We start from the raw sequence: 22,889 nt of genomic DNA on the forward strand, positions 1-22,889 counted from the left end.
ACCCCTAATTGCAGTTTGTGCAACGCCGGAACAGGGTTTGGTTGAGAGAGAGAGAGAGAGAGAGAAAAAAACGTCCAGTTCTAAGTTAAGCGGAGCGCAGTTTCAGTGACAGGGAATGATTGACGGCTCAGGGCTCGCAAAATGTCAAAATCTCTGGTAGCCCTTCGGGCAGGTACTCATCAGAATTTGATAGCCCAAAAATTAATTTAACTAGCCCAAATTAAAAAAAAAGACATTTTTTAAAAATATAGAAAATCAGATAGGAGTCTAAATGTCAATCAAAAATATTTTCAATACACAAATATAAACAAATATCAAGGAAAGAATTTTATTTCACCATTTAGTGTAGCTGCAGAATTTTAAAATATCAATTTAAGGCAATTTATGACCCTTTTTTTAAGAGCTGCACAAGTTAAATGAACAGTATGAGTGGGGTTGGACAATGTACGGTAGAATATTAAGCCATAAAATTACATGATTTATAATTCAGATACAGACACAAAAAACAAAATATCTAATACAATGGCATTTCAACCTTTATACCATTAAAAGGGATAAATCAAGTATATAATTTCTTATATTTATATAAGATATATAACATTAGTATTACTTAATTGTTTAGATTTTTAAAAGGCAAATTAAATTATTTCACACTTACACATGGATCGATAATTCCAATAATTTGACCATAAACAGCTGAAAAAATGTATTGAAAATAAAAATTAATTTGTTTGTCACGAGGGGGCGCTTTAGGAGCGCTGAAATACTACGGTTTCCATAGTAACAGCTGTACACAAACCAGCACTAACGCCGTTTTATCAGACATGAAATGACAATGCAAACGACATGTTTCTGAGGACAGTCTGTTCCCTTCAGATACATTCATATGAAGACATCCCTGCAGCGTTTTGACTTTGAAACGTACAGCATGCATATTTATTCAATGACATCATTGCCTTTTTGAAGATTTATTCAAACCTATCGCGATCGTCTCTTAAACTTATACGTTAATCAAGACTTTTAGTCTTGTACTACTATTCAGTAGTTAGGCTAGCGACAGTTTTGAAACCGAGTCGCACCACACTCATTTCTCTCACTCGCACAAATGCTTCCAAATATAATTTGAGGTCGCATAGATTAATTTATCGCAATTTCGAGAGAGAGAGAGAGAGCCGCGCGCGCTCGCGCACTCTCCCATGATCGAACATAGAAAGCTGCTACGTCAGAGCGGCCAAAGCGTCAACAAGCTTCCTCGTACTTTTTGACAAGAGTTCTTAACGGGGCGGCCAGAGCTTCTTTGCAGCTCAAGTCGGCGGCGGTGTGAAAGTACAGTAACTTCACGAGCAGGTCTTTTCCGTTCCGTGTGTGTGTGTGTGTGTGTGTGTGTGTGTGTGTGTGTGTCGGCGCGCTGCGCTCTCTGTTCAATATTCCGCTCGGTGTTTGCGCTGCACGTTCTGCTCTGTCTTTAACGGCATATAACGTTAATTAACATGGCATTTTATTTTGTTTGAAATTTAACTTGTCCAGTCGGACAACCAATTTTCTCTTACACTTGTCCTACAAAAAAATCCACTTGTCCCGGACAAGCCTTAATGTCGAGCCCTGACTGCCTATAAAATGTTTGGGATGAGTTGGATCAGGTAATACTAAAGCTAGTGCTGGGTGATATACCAGTTTAAACTGGTTTGAATTACCCTTCGGAAACAGCTTGATTGACAAGCGATCTGACCAATCATAACGCCAAATCCACCATTTTGTCCGACAAACAAATCAGACAGGAGAGTAGATTATCTTCGGTGGACTTAATCTTGAAAAATTGTGTGTATTGACATCTTTCCTTGGTAACCTGCTCCGTCTTGTCTGTCAGTGTGTTGTCAATTTGTCCTTTTTTTTGTTCTGCGATGGATTTTTCACTGTGTGAGAACATGATGTGTAGTGTGACAGTGGCATTGTTTGTCTGATATAGAAACAGTAACTAAGGAGGGCGTGTTTTTGCAAAGGGTCAGTTGAGAAGAGATCCTTCCTAACTGCATACACTTCTGACTAATAGTTGGAAAGCTTTTAGAACTATTAATAACACACAACAAATTCTTTAACTGGGCAAATAAACCAACTGTAAACGACTATTAACAGAAGACAGAGACACTGAAGACAAATGCATAGAGGAGAAAATGCTGTAGCAGACAGATTAACCTCACTGTTCACAATGCGCTAAATACTGAACTGAGGGTGAAGGGTTTATTTAAATGTATCTCTGAGGGGAGATAAATGTATATCTTCAGAACAGTTTAGATTGTATTTTTTTTTTTCATCTTACCTCCTTATAATGCATACTAAAGTAAGATCTTCGTTTACAGTAGTAACCAAGAAAATGTTGTATCGCTGCTGTTCCATAAGTGCCACCGGCTGTCAGAGAGTGAATTTGTGTTCTCATTCTGCCCATCTCTTGTTTGTTTCATTCAAATTAGGAGTGTGTGATATTGACAAAAAAATAATATCTCGTTTTTCTGGGATTTTATTGATAACGATAATTAGACGATATTTTGCAGTGTGTGTTATTGTGCTTAAGGACAACCATGCTGACTCCTAAAGATTTTGACATTCTTCATTCTGTGTGGGCAGTAGGGGTGGGCGATATGGTAAAAATATCATATCACGATTTTTTCAAGAAATATCACGATTCACGATTTTATCACGATTCTTTGTCATGTTGGTTTTACTTTTTTACAAGTTGTCTGAGTAGTACAGCCAAATTAATTTTTCTATTTTAAAACCAAAACCTTACAAGGTAACAAAATATAAAATAAAAAGAATGGCAGATGTTTAAGCCAAAGTGGGCGAAGACAAAAAATCTTTGTCATTATTTTCTTTGTTTTTAAAAAATAAGAACAAAGATAAGCTACATGTTACAAATACACATACTATACAAATAAAACAAACAGTGCTTTAATTTTCAGGTACGGTCCATATATTTATCAGTAGCATTCAAGAAATTTAATTAACAAATATAAAAATAAAACACTATATACATTATATACATAAATTATACATAGAAGCAACATTTAAAGCAACTGTATTGAAGTTCTTCAGTCAAGAGCAGTGAGTGATTTTCCTTTGTGTTTTGTTTTATTAGTGTATCATCACCCAAAAATGACAATTATGTCATCATTTACTCACTCTCGCATTTTTTTAAGCATAAAACATGCTGAACATAAAACTTATTTTGAATAATGTGGGTAACCAAACAGTTGCTGGGTCCCCAGTTACTTCCATATATTTTATTTATTTATTTTAAGTCAGTGGGGACCAGCTACTGTTACCCACATTCTTCAAAATATCTTCTTTTGTGTTAAGCACAAGAAATTTTTTTTTATAGAGATTTAGGACATGTGAGTGACAACATTTTTGGGTGTACTGTCCCTTTAATGACAATCGACAGCATGTTTAGCTCTGTCGTAGAGCTGCACGCATCTATACCGGCGCGCATCCGTTTTACTCTTAACTGTTTACTTTCACTTTAGACAACCGACTGTGTTTATATGTAATCCTTGCGTGTTTTTGACAGTATAAGCAAATTAAACGCCAAAGATAGCTCAGTTTAGTAATCAGGTGCTGTTTGACAGGCTTTTAGCGCACGTGCTTCAGGTTTACGCGCTCATGAAGCGCATGCCAGAACAGCGCGCGGACCAAATGGCGTTATTTTACCGGCAAGACTTTGAAGCACATTCAAATAATGTACTTTTGTGATCGCGAATATGAATAAGTGCAGTGTCCCGTGAGTGAATGTACAGTATATTAAGACGGAGGCACACTGTAGCACGATACTACTATATTTATTCAAAAGCAGATCGTGGAGACATTTTAATCGTCCACGATCAAAAATCGTCATATCGCACACCCCTAGTGGGCAGTTCACAGCAGTGATAGAAATTATTCTTTTCCAATAAGTGTAAGTTGATTTTACCTTTTATGAGCATTTCAACCTTTATAAAGCCTTTTTTTCTAAAAGTGTGCATTATCTTTTGAGTCAAATTCTTATATTTAATCAGTCATTTGGAATAATATAAATTTAGGCGGTTACCAAACAAATTAAATCAGTATCAACAAAATTTATCTTTGCAGAAGTTGCATATGAAGTGCCATTTAGATGCATTTACACACGATAATGCAGCTTAGAGGGACATGGAATGCTTTAACCTGCAGTTACAAATGTATACATAATGTTTTGATATTTTTAAACATTAAAACGTTGAACACTGTTATTTGAAATTATTTTAAAAATGAAAAGATACTTTAAATGTGAAATAAAACCAACAGTAGGTGGCAGCAAGTCGCTGTTAAGTGAGTCATTGCGATTTAACCAAATCATTTAAACGGTTGATTCATTCAGGAACGAAACACCGTCATGTTTTCTCAGAGATGCAAAACAGTGCTGTGGCTGTGTTTGAAATGATTTTTGTTGGCGAAACTGAGCAAAAAAGTCTTTTAATATTAATTTCTTGTTTATTCAACTGTTGTATAAAATCAATATCACATTTGTAGTCATACTGATTTTTAAAGGAAAAAACGGCACTCTGTGTGATATTAACTGTGTGAAATGATATAAATATATACATTTTCCGCCCCATATCTTGATTTATGTAATCTTTCTAAATGCATTTTAATAGACTGAATTATGCAGTAAAAGAACACACTCTAAATGCTTACTGTCACGTATGTGGTCAATCCTGTCTTCATGAACTCTTGCACAACACATTCTGGACTGCATTCCCCACAAGCCACTGCACCAATCACTGCACACACCTGCTCCTCGTTTTCCACTGCACTGATTGCTGCACACACCTGTTTCACATTTACCCACATGCATTTAAGCCACAGACACATACACTTCCGGGCTAAGTCTTATTGTTCCTCATGGTCGTAATTCTGAGCGTTTCTTCCCGTGTTTGTTTTCCCTGTGTTTGATTCCTGGGGGGTGTTCCATAAAACAAGTTTACCAAATAAGTCAGGCTTATTTCAGTTAGTCTGACTTATTTTGAGCCAAATCAAGTGACAACAAGTCAGACTAACTAAAATAAGCCTGGCTTATTTGGTAAACTTGTTTTATGGAACACCCCTCAGGACTCCTCCCCGTGTTTTGATGCTCGCTGCTAGCCCCGACCTTCTGCCTGTGTTTGACTACTCTTTGGATTATCCTCGTTGTTGTTGTTTGCCGGTGATTGACCCTGTCTGTTTACCACGCCTTCTAAATAAAGCCTGCATTTGGATCCGAACGTCTGTCTCCCGACTCCCAAGTGTTACACTTACTTAGACTTCAACATGTAATGTAACGTTATGCGTGCACTCTGTTTTGTTTGCTTTTTGCAATATTCTCGTTGTCAAATCCAACATCGTTAAAACAACAATTACGATATTATCGCAGATGATATATATCACCCCTAATTCAAATATGTTTTATATAGCATAATATCACAAAGCTAAGGTCAAAACATTTAGTTTTTGGTTTAAATGTTAAAATTATGCAATCTAATTTACATCAAAAACTGCTCATATGTTGCATGTTTCTTTGGATTGTTTCTTTGGATCATGCATTCTGATTCACAGGGAAAAACTATGATAAACCATCAAACCACCATAATCCTAAAACAAATGTGGTGCAGATTTCTATTGAAGCACTACTGACTTAATTAATGCTTGATAAAAATTTTAGCTTTGCTATCACATTAATAAATTACTGTTATAATATTTAACAACAGTATTGTTTTTACTGTATTTTTTTAAGTATAAGAGACTTCTTTTAAAAACATATGAATGATAGTTTAGAATACCACAGTGACAACTTAAATTAGAGTGATAATTTGATTATAGTCCTATGAATCTATGTAAAGTGATACACCCCAATACTAAACACAAACATGTCTACAGCTATAGAACTGGAAGAATTGTGCTTGGGAAATACTAGAATTAAGAGTTGGAGACATATTCAGTTTCAGACTTGGAGAGGTATTAGACTGTAGAGTTGTTTACTGGAAGTCTGCCTGTCACCATGTCTGATGAATGTCTTCACTCTCACTGCAGCCCTCCAATCTTCCCATCTAATATATCACTTCGACCGACGTGTCTCTTGGTTTCGACCCAAATGCATGTTATTGTGAGCAAGACACATGTGCACCAAAGTGTGCACAATTATATGCATACATACGCACAGACAAAACAACACATTCTGCTTTACAGGAACTAACTGTAGCGAGAGTACATTTTTATTGACTCTAGAGACCATATGGGGGGTGTTATTGGTCACAGGGTTGCAGTGGGGTGAAAAGGAGGGGGAAAGAGACAGACACAGAGGGAGCAGAAGGAGGTCAAACACAAAAAACACGATTGCAACATTTCCTCACTCAGTACCTAGCCAACATTTCCCAGATTCTTTCTATTTTCCTCTTTTCTGTAAGTTTTTTTTGTTTTCTTCATGGATAGATTTACGTTTGTCTAGAGGCTCACATGTGGAATCTGGGGCGTTCTGCTGAAGGTAAATATTTACGAGCCCCGATCTGAGGAAATAAAACAGTGTCTCTTCCTCAACCATCCTTGACCTCTGACATCTGACAACCGGTCCCTGTCACACACCAGCTGAGATGTATTATGGTGTCTGCATCTATGGTGATGTATTACACTGGTTAGGTTAACCTAGAATGTGACACTGGATAAAATGTCAGGTCATTATAGCACTACTGGAATGCTAAAGTCAAACAAACCCCAACACAGATCTTCTCAAATGGTGTCATTCATCTTTACTCAGTACTCATTCATCCACGTCACCTATGTTTTACTTTTAAGAAAAAATGGCGGGGGTCAGTTCAGATGAAATGGCCTTTAGTCTTGTTATTAAGCACCATTTAGACATCAGGACAATGCACATTTGCAGGCTTCCCAGTAAATTCCAATGATACTCAGGGCAACTTTCTTTTTAAAATCCCTACAGATCAACAAAAGATTAAAACTTGACCTGTGGGAACAAACTTGATCCAGGCTGTAACTTTTCTGCACACAGAAGCAAAAAACACTTCTGGAAAAATACTGCTATTATATGTGACTAAAAAAGCATGACCTTATCAAGGTCAGTTTTTTGTCCTTTTGCTTACTATATGATTTATTGCATTTGTTATTAAAACATCCCCAAGACAAGACACAAGAAACCCTGGCCTTCATTTTGTTTTTCCGGTGGCTTCCATAGAGTGAGCCAACCCCTCTGGCCTTCTATGACTTTGTACTCTGTCATTAATTACAGCATTCTGCTGCTAATTAACCGCCAGACAAAAATAATTGTGAGGAATGCTATCACCCTGACAACATCTGATTGCAATTCGCAATTGAGTTCATGCCCTTTGTTATCACATCCAAAATAAAAAGGATAATGGTGTAATACAATAAAACAGAGAACAATGTCTCTTCTGCAAATTCTACTGCCCTTTCAAACTATAACTTACTCCAAATTTGACAATGACCTGTCAGTTATGACCATCATGTCAAATATGCCAACTACTTACAATCGCAGCAACCCCAAGGCTGGATTTAAATTTCTTTAGGGGAACCCTGAGTATTATGACATATATGGCTTAATATAATGTAAATGATTTTTCTTACTGAAATATGTAGTAGAAAACCCATGAAAGATTTAAGTTATTGTATGTACCATTGATTAAACACATATAGAGTGAAATCTGCGCTGTGAAACACCTTCAGTGCTTACAGTGTTAACATCCTGCAAGGATGGCATCTAACGTTTCATGTCTCTGCCGTTTGTAAGCTCTTTCAGTAGCTGTGGTCTACTAAAAGCCTCAAAGGCTTCAGGGCAGAAGCGGAGAGAACAAACACGAGGGTCTTTAGTAGGGGTGGGAGAAAAAATTCACGATTTACCTAACTATCGCGATTCTTTTTGAAATGATTTAAAAATCGACTGGTTTACCTCAGAATCGATTAATATTTATATTTATTTTTATTTATATTTATTATTATTTATTTAATATTTAGATATTATTTTAGGGCCAAATGTATAAATGTGTTGCACTGGAATACACTACACGACTTTTAAAATCGGAACAGATTTTTTAAACAAGAGGCATCATACACTTGCCAACTTTGTAAACAGTGAGAGAGGAAAACTGGACATTATACACTACACGGCTGAGGATAATACACTAGCAGACTTTGAAATCCTTCTGATCACAACAAACTCATGCAGAAACGTGCGTCTTGTAGCTAGAAGCATAACAAATGAAAACAATATGAGTTCTAAAATCAGCTGAAAATATCAAACATGTTTGATATCCTCCAACTGGATGGAATCAAAGTCTGAAGCTAAAAAAATCGGATTCTGTGACCATTATACACTACGCGATTTTCTATGGAATCTGTCAACTCAAATCTGCAGACTTGCTCTGACTTTCAGCAACTAGCCTCCAGACTGTAAATCTGTGGTAAATTGGGGCAAAAATCGCATACTGTATACCAGGCTTTACCGACTTTGTAAACAGTGAGAGAGGAAAACTGGCCATCATACACTACACGACTGAGGATAATACACTAGCAGACTTTGAAGTTGTTCTGATCACAACAAACTAATGCATAAATGTGGGCCTTGTTGCTAGGAGACGCATAACAAATGAAAATGCGTTCTAAAATCGGCTGAAAATATCAAACATGTTTGATATCCTCTGACTGGATGGAATCAAAGACTAGCTAGAAAGCTAAAAAATCGGAGTCTGTGACCATCATACACTACGCGATTTTCTATGTGATCTCTCTCAAATCAACGCGGTCAAATACGCAGACTCACTCTGACTTTCAACAACTAGCCTTAACTTCTCCAGACTGTAAATCGGTGGTAAATCGTGGCAAAAATCGCGTAGTGTATTCCAGGCTTAACCAGCACCGGGCAGAAGATTGGCGTATGACATCAAAGTACTGCGAGAGCAATTTGAAAGCATGCAGAGCCAAAGAGGCGCGACCACTGCGTTGTTCAACTCATAAGCGCTACCTTCTGTTGCATTAGAGAAACATCTAACGACAAACGAAACGAAAGTGAAACTAAACCACGTTACATTTTAGCAGCGCAGAGCGGACCGTTTATCAGCTCAGACCGCAAAGCAAACAAACTTGTCCAAGCTCAAAACAGCTTTACTCAGGAGCCAAGTTGATTTTGTGATACTGTTACTGCACAGTGCTGCGACCTGCGAGATCCAGTAAGAAGTGTTTGAATTCGCTGCACAATGAAAACGGTTGCTGCAAGATCTAGTGAGAATCATTCGAATTCTGCCCAGAATTCTCTGTTATAAACAGCGCTGACTTACATCTGAAAACCAGAAGTATTAATGCTAACTATATCCATCAGGCCCGGCTCCAGATATGAGCTGAAGGGTGGGCCGAGGGATTTTCAAGGTGGGTTATGATGGGGGGGGGGGGTTGTTACATTATTTTATTATTTTAAAGAGAGGTAAAAGCATATTTTAGTTCAAAAAATTATTGTCTCAAAATTTAGTACACTATAGATAAGTACACTATAGTACACTATACACTATTATCTTAAGAAGTACTAAATATTTTTTTGTAAATTAAGTATAAAATTACTGTGTGAAAACAGAGTAAGTATTACTTAAGTGCATTATGGAAGTGCACATTTTTTTCCCATTTGGGGTAGTTGGTGTTACACTGTCTTTGGTTCTATGCTGATTGCTGATTACATTACTCGACCACCGCTGCAGCACCTTCACTGTCATTTTGCATTTATAGAAATAAAAATAATTTACTGCAGTTGGAAAATGTAAGCTACAATTCTAAACTGAAAGAATCTGACAACAGGGTTACCAGGTCTGTTTGACATAACTAGCCCAATTGCCAGTCAAGAACAACCTAAAATAGCGCACTGACCATATCCCAAATATCAAAACTTATATACTTCATTTCCATATCTAAAATACACATTTTACAGTTGTGCACATTGATCATAAGCACAGCTCAAAGACTTCCTACCAGTAGCCTTCACAAAACCTAATATCCAGCACTGTTTTATCATAGGTAGTATGCAAAATATTTAAATACAGGCATTTTATTGAAATTTAATTTCTGCAATATTTAAAACCTTTAAATAACTGGGGAAAATCAACCCATGGCAACAGTTTATAAGTAGACCAATTCTGTGGGGAAAAACGCGGACTTGGCAACCCTGCATCCAACACGAGCTGCTGGATTTAATGTCATTGCACACATGGGTACAAAATTTTCGTACGAGATTTTTGCACGTTAATAAAAAAATACAGGTTATGTTAATCGAGTTTACACACTACCTATGAAACTTTCGTCCGTCATAAAAAAAATTCGGATCGTGTTTGATTTTCTGCATTTTTGCATCCATAACAAACATTTTGATAAGGATGGCGAATATAAGAAAACTAAAAAAACGCATACGAAAATCGGACTCAGTGTACAATGACCTTTAGATTTGACTGATCACAGGTCAAAAGTAAAGAGAGATGACAAATGACAAAAATAGACTTGAGGATTTGCTGCTCTCGTGTTCTCACTGACAAATAACTATTATAAGATGTGCTGCTCCCGCTACACAGAGTGTGCGTTATCGCAAAATCGAAAGTAAAAGTAAACAGCGTGAACACTCATTTAAAAGCGATTTCTATACACTGCATATTGAATGTGCGAAAATTATATACAATATTAGAATATTTGCAAGTGCGCCGATAAGAAAAAAATATGGAGCTCAACTAAATGTCGCGCCAATTTTGTGATTGGCCTTTTAGTGTGGTGTTCGGGTGGGCCAAGCTTCTGATTGGGTGGGCCAGGCCCACCCTGGCCCCCCCGTGGAGCCGGGCCTGATATCCATGGTGTTGTGGTAGAAATAATAATACATTATTCATTTCAGGGTTTGTACAACCTTTGAGAGAGAAATTCAAGCACGTTTTTAAAGACTTTCCAGCATTTAACATAACTATTTCCAGCACTTTAAAGCTCTAAAATGATTCAATTTGAATGTTATTTTTAATAGGATGACCAAAATGTACTTTGCGGTAAACAGAGTAAAATTTGTTTTGCCCAGGAAATCATGACTAGACATGACAAACTGTTTGCAAATTAATATAGCACTTTATTTTATTTTTTCTAAGTATTTTTTCTACTCATCTTGTTGAACATTTGAATCAGCAGAGTAGCGTATTGTCCCAGCCCTAATAGCAATATCGAATCGCAATACTTGTAGAATCGAAATTCTTAAAAAAATAATAATAAATAAAAATTCGCAATACAGATTGCATTGGCACCCAAGAATTGTGATAGTGTTGAATCGGGAGGTAGGTGTATCGTCCCATCCCTAGAAAGTTCTATTCATCCACAGGCTTCTTTCCATCCATCGGTAGGAAAAGCAGTGAAGACTTACATCGCTTCGCTTGTTGCCATTAGACTGAAAATTACAACCAAAAGCAGTACAATGTGGCATCATATCAGTATTTTAGTTTCCGAGTTGTGTTGTGGTAAAAATAGCAACAGTTAGTGACAGGAGCTCACATGCTAGTGCAGCCATTTCACGCCATTTATTAAATGGCGCCCCCCATAGTCCAAAATATGTATAAAACGATGTGGGTTTTTTAAAATAAGTCTTTCATGGGTTTTCTGCTACATATTTTAGTAAGAAACTTCATTTACATTTTATTAAGCCATACAAATCTTAATACCCAGGGTTCCCTTTAAAATAAATTCTAAAAAGATCCTCTTGATTTTTAAGAAGGTCCTCTTCAGCAATTTGAATTATCTTAAGTTTTGTCTTAAGAACATTGTTTTTTATTCTTTTTTAAGATTATTTCTTGAATCTGGCCCCAGTTCCTCAGCGCCTCAGATTGAAGATTCGGCAAACTTTTTGTTTTTTCATCTATTAATAACATTGCAACATTGACTGGTTTGTGGTCCGATGGGTTAATTAAGCTATGCTAGCTATGAAAAAAATCGAACCATTTAGAGTAAGAACTCTTTCAGTCGAGGCATTTGTGAGTAAAAGTTCTCACTCATCCAAATCTATTTCTCAAAAGACCAGATTCATTTCCTGATTTATGTCTGTTTAATATAAAGACTTGTAAATAAGATTTATAATAGACTTCAAGGCGTTTACACATGACTTCTCATGAGGATTGAGTGTCTCCGCTGAGAAAAAGAAAGAAATACAAAGCGACAAAGTGTGAAAGCAAGTGAGCAATAATAACATCTGTCGGAGGTTAGCTCTCCATCACATGAACTCTGCAGTTCACCCTGTGTTTGTACATCCAACACTTTCCTACCACCTCATTCCTCAGTTTAATTAGTCAGTCTGATTATTTTAGAACAGTCTCAAAATGAGCTCATTTTTACCACGGCATGAAAGATAGCTTTAATAGGACTGTAATTCAGGAACGTAAACACAAATAGATCTTCATTTAAATTATGCATTGCTTTTTCTTCAAACAGTTTTATGAGGTAGATAAAAGTATGGTTGCCAGATTAATATGAAGTTAAGTAAACTGCAAAAAAGTATTGACAAAGCAACCATACTGTGTGGCATTTTGCAATGCATAAAGAGATGAATGTTGTGAATGTTTTAAATCATGTTTATGGGTTTGTTATGAAAGCAAAATGAGAGTTAAAGCACCATTTTGGCATCATGCATTAATGTCCCATCTATTTGTATGCTGTTTTCTCTGTCACTATGGATATTTGGTGGAAGTGTTTCTTTTACTTCATTTCAGGAGATGAATTGGCATTCAGATTCACATTTCAGCATTAAACATCCCTGGAGCAAATTTATCGAGTAATAAACTGGACTTGTCTCTAGGAACAAGCTTTTGAACTGAAAATCCAAACTTTGCATACAGGCCACAACACTTACTTGTGCACTCATGTTTAAGTCCTTTTCCGTAGTATCCTTTCTCACACACGCAATCGTACTGTCCTGTGTGTGTACCGCATTTGCAGCTGGCCATTATGTCACAACAGTCCTTTCCCTCTTCGCACAATGATGAACACTGGGCCAGATCCTCCTGAATATAACTTCCAGTTGGAAGATCTGGAAGAGAAATGGCAATGAAAATTAGACGTCGCACTTTTCTCTGATGCGAAAGAAATTCATTTTTGGCCTCATAATTCATCTATCCCTACCTGTCTAACTGAACTCCAAGCTGCTCTGGAAAAGGGAGCATGTGTGTTTCGGTATTGGCGTCTTCTGCATAACTAACTATAAAAACCTTCACTTTGGCAGGACCGTTTTTTCTCCCGAAATACAAACAAATGGATTGGTCCAGATGTTGGCATACACAGACAGGCTACGCAAGCTGAAGGAGTCTGCACTATCTTGGACAAAGGATATGACACACATGATATCACAGCGTGAGGTGAGAACAAACGATGCCACAGCTTTAGTCAGGCCTTTCCTTGCCCAAAGCCAATGACCGATCTGTTGCTATCCAGAGGGCTTCTTTATATCTCTCTGGGTTTAGTGTAGGTGGGTGATGTCATTTTGAAGAAAGAGGTCTTTTGAGTTCATTTGGCTGATTGAGTTCAGAGCTCTGATAAGAAGAATCTGCTATAGCCAGACAGCCAAAGGAAATAATAACACTGAATTATTTTTGTACCAGTTTTCTTTTACACTAGGATTAACAGGGCTCATATTTGTCAGGCTCAGGAAAAATGAGCTGGATAGGCCTTTGATTTCCCTTTACAAACATTCACCATGGTAACCATAGTTTCTGTTAAAATATCACAGCAGCTACGATCATTACAGTAAAACAGCTTGGTATTAGTCACCGCTGACATCAAAATAAAGTTTGTTATGCTGTTAAATATGGTATTTAGAGGAAACTATGGTTACCACGGTACAATTTTAGTAAAGCTTGGATTGATATGAAGAAAGACAAGATAATTCTGAGACTATATCATACTTTATACTTATAGACATTTTACCTTTTCACAATTAACCTTTGCTTAACGCCTCCCATCAAAGTCCAACTTTAACCCTTGTTTATGTAATATTTTACACTTTTACTTTTGGCAAGGGTTTTGGCTCTACTTTTAATAGATGTGCCAAAGTAATACAGTGCAAAGCCAAGCGGTGCTAAAATGTTACCGTGAGTTGTACGGCAACAGAAAACTGGTAATAATCTTTTACTAACCTCATTAAATAATTATACGTTTTATATAGTCCCAGAAACTTTGACGCTATGTTTAGTGTGCATGTCTGAAAAAAACGGTTAAACTGTCAAACAGTGAAAGCAAACGGCATTCTTTCTTTCTGTCGAATACTGCAATTTCCACAGACTATTATAGGCTTACACTGCTCATGTCAAGTTACTGTTGCGTCCAAGTTGCATGCTGGTCACGTGCTGCTATAGTTGCCAAATCAATATTATCTGCCTCATAAATATGCAAATACAACTTTCACCCAGCGTTTACTATCCACCTTTTTCTTTAACAAGGAAGTAAGCCTATGGATGAGACTTCCCGTTCATTACCGCTATAGAGCGTTTTCACGACGAGTCATCAATCGGCCATATTGTCGGCACTAAATGTAAACAATGTCACTAAAATGAACGAAACTTGAATATTTTGCTGATTACTGCTGCTGAAAATGGTCAATTATTGTCATATTTTGGGCTGTACTAATCGGTCAGATCAGGGGGAAAATTAAGACCTATACACTGCCAAAAGTTATAACAAATCAAGGAGAAGAGTGCAAAAAACTGTCTGAGAAATAAAAGGTGTTTGTGGTTGACCAAACTGAACCAGCAATTCCAGAGCAAAAATATTGACAACATTCATATTTGTTCTTATAATTTCTGGTCAGGTTAGTGAAATATTAGGCTAATATCTTGTTTAACATTGTATGTATCTTTACCAACTATTAGTTTGTCAAAATATTGCACCATTTTCTTACTTACTAAGTCATTCTCTATATGATTTAGCACATTTCACACGTTTTTTTCGTGGTTTAGACAGCATAGATTAGCAGAACAATGTATTCAGTGGTACATTAACCATGCAGTTCATGCTGTTGTTTACATCCAAGTATTGCAGTATGGCTATGCATCCGGGTAACTGACCAAATCGTGACTTGCCTCTATTGGAAATCTATGTGAAGGACTTTCTCAAGATTAGTCATTAAACAAACACTGGGACTTCGTTATGAATGAAGAAGGAAATGTAAACAGTGTAAACCATAAAACAAGATAACCCAGGATCAGTTTAACGATAACTATTAATGACCCAATCTTAACCATTTTAAGTAAGAAAAACTCATATTCTGAATTCTCACCTTCGTGAAGGGCGCGTCGAGCCAGCGCTTCAAACTCAGCGAAGTTGTGCACTAAGTAGCAGTGGTGATCTTTGGGGTGCGAGGCCATGTCATGTAGCTCGCGGATGTTTCCCTGCCAGATGCCCAGCGTGAAAATCTCCACGCCTCTTTCTCTCAGCGCTGCCGCCACCGGCCGCGGGTCTCCACCATTTGAGTAACCATCAGTAATGAGAAAGATCACCTTTGTGGCGTTGTCACGGGAGTGCCTCAGGATTTGCTGCAAGTTAAAAATAGTCAATTAAATATTGACATGCAGTGTCTAAATTTATTTTTAAATACCTGAAAGTACATGCAGGGACGGTAATTTTGTTCCATAGGCTACTACAGTAAACACACACACAAATTAAAGTATCGCGCTATATTACCTAAATGATTTATGATTTTCACTTTATTTTGATAATTCAGTATGGGTAATATACACTTAGTTTATTTAGACAATTCTTTAATAATTTAAAAGTAAGTTACATGCTTAAAACATTTCTTTCTGTGAAGAAAAGAGCAAAATGTTAGGTTGACAGTCTGATGCGTGTGCAGACTAGTCTGAACTTGATCAGCAGATTAATTTAAACAGATACGATTAAAAAGAAAGATAAACGGCCAAATGAGGACTTGGCTGGGTTTTTAGCATAAAAGAAATCTTAAGTCTATTCCTCATACAAAGCTGTAGTAGAAGAACAGAATACATTTTTGTGATACTTTCAAGGTTGAAAAAAAAAACAGCATATGCTATTTAGGCTATTTAGGTAGGTTTTGATGCTGGGATGTTGGTTTATGCTTGTCCTTAGCTGGTCATGTGAGGGTCCTAAGCTGGTCCCTCCTGCTCAGGACCAGTTTAGGATCAGCTAAGGACCAGCATAAACAGTTTGAGACCAGAATAAACCAGCTAAAACCTTTTTTTAACAGGGAAAGTATCACAAAAATGTATTATGTTCTTCTAAAGCCATAAAACAGCTTTGTATGGGGAATAGACTTAAAAGTTGTTTTATGCTAAAAAAATAAAAATAAAATAATGTTACACCCAGCCAAGTCCTCATTTGGCTGTTCATGAGTATAAACAAATCTTTCTTTTGAATCGGTTCTTTTTAAATTAATTTGCTGATCAAGTTCATAGAATAGTTTCAACGGGGTTTATTTTGACTGTTTATTTGACTCATGCGATCACAGGAATCATAATGCAGAAAAACTAATGACACCTTTCTCCCTGTAACACACAGTTGGCATCACTAAAATAGTCTTGTTGGCAAACACAGCTACATTTTACACTCACGTGCATGAACATTTGTTTACAGGACTTTTTATGTCTAAACACATGTAATTAAGAGACTTGGTTGAGGAACAGAGAAAATTTCTTCATTTTCTCTAAGGGCGCTCTAAGTGGAGCACAATTTACTGTCTTATTGCTTCAGACATAGAGAGAGGAGGGGGTTGTGAAAGTCAATGGACAAGGCCAATTCAAGGACTGGTAGAAAACAGAGCAGCTTTTCTCTTTATTGTCTAATTGGCTGCAGTTCAAGCATTTCAGACAGGAACAATAATTACAAAGCCTGGAGCCTGACTTCCAATTGCACACACATAGGGATACAAGCACACACCTTGAATCTGGAATCTCTAATGAATCGGTGCTTTTCACTGTGTCTTGCTCTCTTTCTAACACACACAGACCCAGACACAAATATACAGATGCTGCTGGTTGTCACCACAGTGATGTCACTGTGGTGGGGCCCTATGGGAGTTGGCCCATGGGCTAAAACAGGGTGTGATTGTGGGCATTTATGGGGCGGCAGCTCAAAGACGCTGAAGTCGTAAGGGGTTTTAGATATGAGTCAGAGGTGGTCATGGTACACAAACATGTCTGCACATTATTAGAGCAGGGTAGACAACTGTCGGAGATCACAGAAATAGGAAAATAAAACAGTAACTGACGCATTGAGAGGTGAAATTTGACATGCTTATTAGCAACCACATATACTGTGTTTGCACCCACAGAATTACACACTACTTCAGTCACTCCTACACATTATAAACCCACTTGATTTTTATGCACAAACCGACACATCTCGTCCCTCATCAAAGCAGTAGTGGTTAATCGCTCACATTAGTGGTTAATCTAATTAGCTCAGTTAAAAGGTAGTTTGCGACAAAACAAACTTTACAAGTAATTCAGGCAATCACAACATTATGGTTAAATAAATGGTTGTTTGTTTCACTCTTAGTGACAAATTTTCTCTACTTAGTCTGGATTGTTCCATTTTTTATTAGTTTACATATGTGATAGTCACTTTGACTTTAGGCCATTTGGCAGCCTAAGACCCTTGGTCACCTTTAGTCTGTAGTCTCAGGTTCAGCCTCTGTTCACTGACCATCTAATGCATGTTACTGGAAAATATTTTCTCAGTCTACAAAGCTTTGATGTGATGGCTGACTTTACGCAACTTACTTCTGGCAGTAAGAACACAGGCTTTTTTTTTTTTTTTCAGACCGCCTGGAAACAAAGATGTGTTTACAAGGTACCAGGCTGATATAACAAGCACTTTGAACCAGTAGAATCATAAAGTGTACACATTTTCAGCTATTTTTGGTGTTTTCTACAATTGTTCATAAAGATTACTGGTTTTCTTCATGCAGTATAAACTAGTTTCCGCCCTAAATAAACTCTTAAAGGCTTTTGTAACGACGTGTCAAAATATTTTGGGTTCCCCAAAGATCCTGTCTGCAAAAAGATCTTAAAATAACTATTTTTTTCTTAGTGTTAAAAGCATTTTAATAAAATAAGGCACACATTGATATCCATTTCAGATCAACTGTGTGTTTTTATGTATGTGTAAATGTAAATGTCTAAATGAAAGTATGATTAATACAGTACAGCAGCAGTTAATCCTGCTTTGTCATACAGACATCCTTTGAACATGCCACACATGTATAATGTTTGGAGTCTGACTTAGCGTGATCTAAACACTAACATATGTACAGTATATGTTTATAGGCATCAGAAGAGGAGCCACAGCAGCATGTGAGTCTCTGCAGTGCGGCTGTCAATGATTGGAAAAAGTATGGAGATTTTCTTTTGACAGAACTATTCAAGAGTTTTGGGTGAGTAAGATTTTTGGAAAGAAATTAATATTTTTATTCATCAAGAACGCATATATATACAGTAATTAATCAAAAGTGATAGTAAAGAATTTTAAGTTCACATAAATGTTGTTATTTGAGCACCAAATCAGCATATTTTGGATTATTTCTGAAAGATCATGTGACAATAAATAATGGCATAATGCCTGCTGAAAAGTCCTGCTGTCACAGGAATAAATAGCATGTACTGAATATAAGATATGATGTTACCACTAGATCAGATATTTGATATATTTCCTAATCCATGTATTTATCTAGTGACCTATAAAATCCTGAATTTAATAAGGTCTGAAATTGCCTCATCCCCTTAAATATTGCACTATTATGGGTGTCAGCCAATAGTGGAGAAACCATAGTGGGGATTATCTAGTGCACTCATTCAATTCCATAATGCACTGCAACAAAAAGTGTACAACCTACACTCTAAAACTGCTGGGTTAAAAACAACCCAGCACTGGGGAAAATATGGACAAAACTACAGTGACTATACGTTGTTTTGACCCAGCAGTTTAATCCACCCTTCTGGGTAGTTTTATTTAACTCATTGCTTAAAACTTACTATATTTCTTGCTTAAAATTAACCCAAAATAGGTTGGAAATTAACAATTATTATTATGTTGTATATAAATGAACAATTATTAATAAATATTAATGAATAAATTACAAATAATAATATATATTTTTTAATTATTAATAAATGTTCACATTTTGATTATTGCTGATGTCTCTAGTAATTATGTGTCTGGTTTTTATTTTACAACATATTTTGGATTCATAAGCTAACCATATAGTTTTTTTTTTTTAAGATTTATTTATTGTGATAGGACAGATCGGTAATGACAGGAAGCGAAGTGGGAGAGAGATGGGGGGCGGGATCGGGAAATGTCTTTAAGTCAGGACTCGAACACGGCACCCGGAGCGCAATGGCGCTGTATGCAGGCGTGCTGCCCACAAGGCTATCGGCGCCGACCATATAGTAATTTTTAAGCAAAAGTTGAGTTAAATAAAACTACCCAGTCCCAGAAGGTTTGGTTAAACATGTAACCCAACCGCTGGGTCAAAACAACCCAGTGGTTAGATTTGTCCATATTTCACTCAGTGCTACGTTGTTTTTAAGAGTGTAGGTACACTTAACAACTAGAGAGTACCCATAATGCATGAAACTATGCTCTACAGCCCTCTCTGGTGCACAATATTTGCAGCAGTGTTCGATCAGTTCAATCAGAATTCAACCAGTTGTTTTTATTCACTCCTTTCTTATTTAGTGGACTATATGACATCCCCCGAATAGGGAACAGTGAATGATAGAAAAGGGAAAGATTTTAGACACAACTGTGGAAGTGATGGTGGCAGACATAGAGATTAGTATAGTTCATTTGAGAACTTAAATGGGTCAGCAAAAACTAGTTTGTCATAAATCATGATGTTAACTTTTGACTTGGATATGAGTAAATAATCTACACAGAAACTCACAAGCTTTAATCAGTAAGTCCTTTACAGCTGCAAATGTGGACATAATCCTCTGTTTAGTTCCTGTATTGGGTTGATGGGGATGCTCAGTGAACCATGATCATCACACCAGGGTATTCTATTTCAAATCCTCTCAGACATCTTCCCATGTTATGAAGCTGATCTAAGGTCAGTATTACCTTAATAAAACCACAGTGTTAACTTAACTCAAGCTATAATGTTTCTGAGTTGTGTTACAGCAGAATGCAGCAGAAAATAAAAACTAAAAAGTTTAGCTTGTAATACTGTCTCCCTCTGAAGCATTCCCGAATTGAGTAAACATGCAACCAGAGTGCATTCATTTGCTTGGCTGGAGGTCTGAGCTGTTTTGACATGTTATGGTTCCAGTGGCAAAGAATACCAGCAGCAAACCCACTAGATGGACAAAACCATTTTAAGCAGTAGTCCTGGGCAGTAGAAAACAGCTCGCTGTGCAATTACTAGATATTTTTCCACAAGTCTGCAATAAATCCTGTAAAAAACCATTTGAGGGTAAACATTTTGCTCTGCAAAGCTGAGCTGTTGAAACCCTAGATATAAACCACAGTTTGATTTTGCACGTGGGAGACTCCCGTTGCATGCCTGAAGTTTATTTGCCTCCCACTGTGCACTAGTATGTTCTCCTTTAGTTCTCCTTGAGTGATTACTATGGATTTAATTTCCTCAACATGTCAGACACGCTCAACCACCTATACCTCGTTTAGAAGGACAGGAGCAGAGAGCGTTGGGCTAATGGATGGGGTAAGCCTATACATCTACCGACTGCTGGAAGTCCCTAGATCCTTATTACAGTTCTCTCTGTCTGTGAAGTGAATTGAAGAGGATGTGCAAGTGTGCGTGGATGGATGGAGTTTGAATAAAGGGAGTGTAATTGGTCTGGATAAAACACTGGGACAGTGGGTTTGTGGAGTATGGTTAGTTGATTCCTGTCAAAACACCATTTATCAAGCCAAGGACAGCGAGACAGCAGAGGAAATCATTTTTAAAAGAGAGAAGGTCTTGACAATATTTCATCTAATGCAAGGGCAAATTTGGTCTCTCTGGTCCTCTGGTGCTGCCAGCCATGTACTAGGAACTTGATACAAGAACAAAGTTATGCAAGAGCAAAAAGAGTCTGGATTTGGTCTGGTTAATTACATTGCTCATATTTTGGATCTTGCAGTGCTTTTTATGAAACGTATTGTGACAGTCCCTGTAATTGGAAGCAAATTTGAATGATAGGAGTAAATGCTTGTGAAACCAAACAAGCCTCATTAATATAACCAGACTCTTGGCCTGCTAAGTAACAAGAGGTAAATGACACAAAAGCCACAAGGCACCAAATGGATTTCTATGAAGGAGACCAGAACACTGTGAAGAAAAAACAATTAGGGCTTTTTTTGTGGACTATGTGGTTTAAAGAAATAATGAATTGAGCCTTATTTATTTAAGTAAAATCCTTAATCAAACCACAGTGTGATGAAATGTCGTCTTTAAAAGTAAAGACTCAAGGGGGTTAAATAACAGCTAAATGAATAGGATAACCAATAAACAAGCCTCGGCTTTATTGTGGAGTGCATCAAACACTGTATGATATTTGCTCTCAGTATTAGTTGGCTTTATTTGTGCATATACTTAATGCAATAAGTATTATGTTCCTTTAAAATGAGCAGATTTAAAACGTTATAAACCACATATTGATGGTTCAGAACATTTACTTAATATTTGTGACCCTGAACCACAAAACCAGTCTTAAGTAGCACAGTATATTTGTAGCAATAGCCAAAAAATAAATTGTATGGATCAAAAGTATAGATTTTTCTTTTTTTGCCAAAAATCATTAGGATATTAAGTAAAGGTCATGTTCCATGAAGATATTTACTAAATTTCCAACCGTAAATATATCAAAACTTAATTTGTGTTTAGTAATATGCATTGCGGAGAACTTCATTTGGATAACTTTAAAAGCGATTTTTCTCAATATTTAGATTTTTTTGCACTCTCAGTTTCCAGATTGTCAAATAGTTGTATCTCGGCCAAATATTGTCGTATTCTTACAAACCATACATAGATGGAAAACGTATTTATTCAGTTTCAGAGTGCTTCAAATGCTTCATAAAATTGACCCTTGTGACTGGTTTTGTGGTCCCGGGTCACATTTATTATCTCAGCAAATGTAAAAAATGTACATTTTCTACCATCTTGAAAATAAAGGTGCTTCACGATGCAATAGAAGAACTCTTTTTGTCTGAATGGTTCAATAAAGAACCTTTAACATCTGAAGAACCTTTCTGTTTCACAAAAGTTCTTTGTGGCCTAAGAAGGTAAGAAAGATGACTGAATGGTTCCTTGTGGAACCAAAAATGGTTCTTCTATGGCATCGGTGTGAAGAACCTTTTAAAGTGTAAGGATATTTAACTTATTTTGATTTACTCCTTTGAGACAATCCAACACATCGTATTAACACCCATAAATGCTTGTGCTTTTATAGTTCAACTATAAAAAAAACTGTCCATTGTCCGTGTCTCCCATTCTTTGCTAAACCAGATCTGTGGTTTGAGTTGCAGACGTTTTCTGCATTGAGGCTGAGCAGGAGAGTTCTCTGACAGTTGAACTCTAATCTCTCCTCTCTATTACAGTGATCCTGTCTCTGTTTTGGGCTTCCCCAACGTTCAGTTTCATTAAAAAAAATGAGCCCCGAGGGCCCGGAGCAGAAAAGTGTCAGCGTTCCTCAATCCACCTCAGCTGGACCTGATTTAAAAACACCTGGTTGAGGAGTAGAGATATCACTGATCTTGACTGAGAGGACAGTCAGCTTTTTTATGTGAAGTGAGTAATACAGTAGACGTGGAACTGATGTAGTTTTAAATAGACCCTGTACACTGGCATTAACATA

General features: G+C 36.9%; 1 protein-coding gene across 1 annotated transcript in view; it reads right to left on the bottom strand.

The window, feature by feature from the left end:
* svep1 (sushi, von Willebrand factor type A, EGF and pentraxin domain containing 1) overlaps positions 1 to 22,889 on the bottom strand; it is a 103,292-nt gene that overhangs the window by 63,713 nt on the left and 16,690 nt on the right. The window contains exons 2-3 of the mRNA XM_073836282.1: positions 15,338 to 15,593; positions 12,920 to 13,096 (exon numbers count right to left, since the gene is read on the bottom strand). Coding sequence (XP_073692383.1) covers positions 12,920 to 13,096; positions 15,338 to 15,593 — 433 coding nt within the window. The remainder of the gene's footprint in view (positions 1 to 12,919; positions 13,097 to 15,337; positions 15,594 to 22,889) is intronic.

The sequence above is a fragment of the Garra rufa genome, chromosome 3 (assembly GCF_049309525.1).
Source record: "Garra rufa chromosome 3, GarRuf1.0, whole genome shotgun sequence".
Classification (NCBI taxonomy): Eukaryota; Metazoa; Chordata; class Actinopteri; order Cypriniformes; family Cyprinidae; genus Garra; species Garra rufa.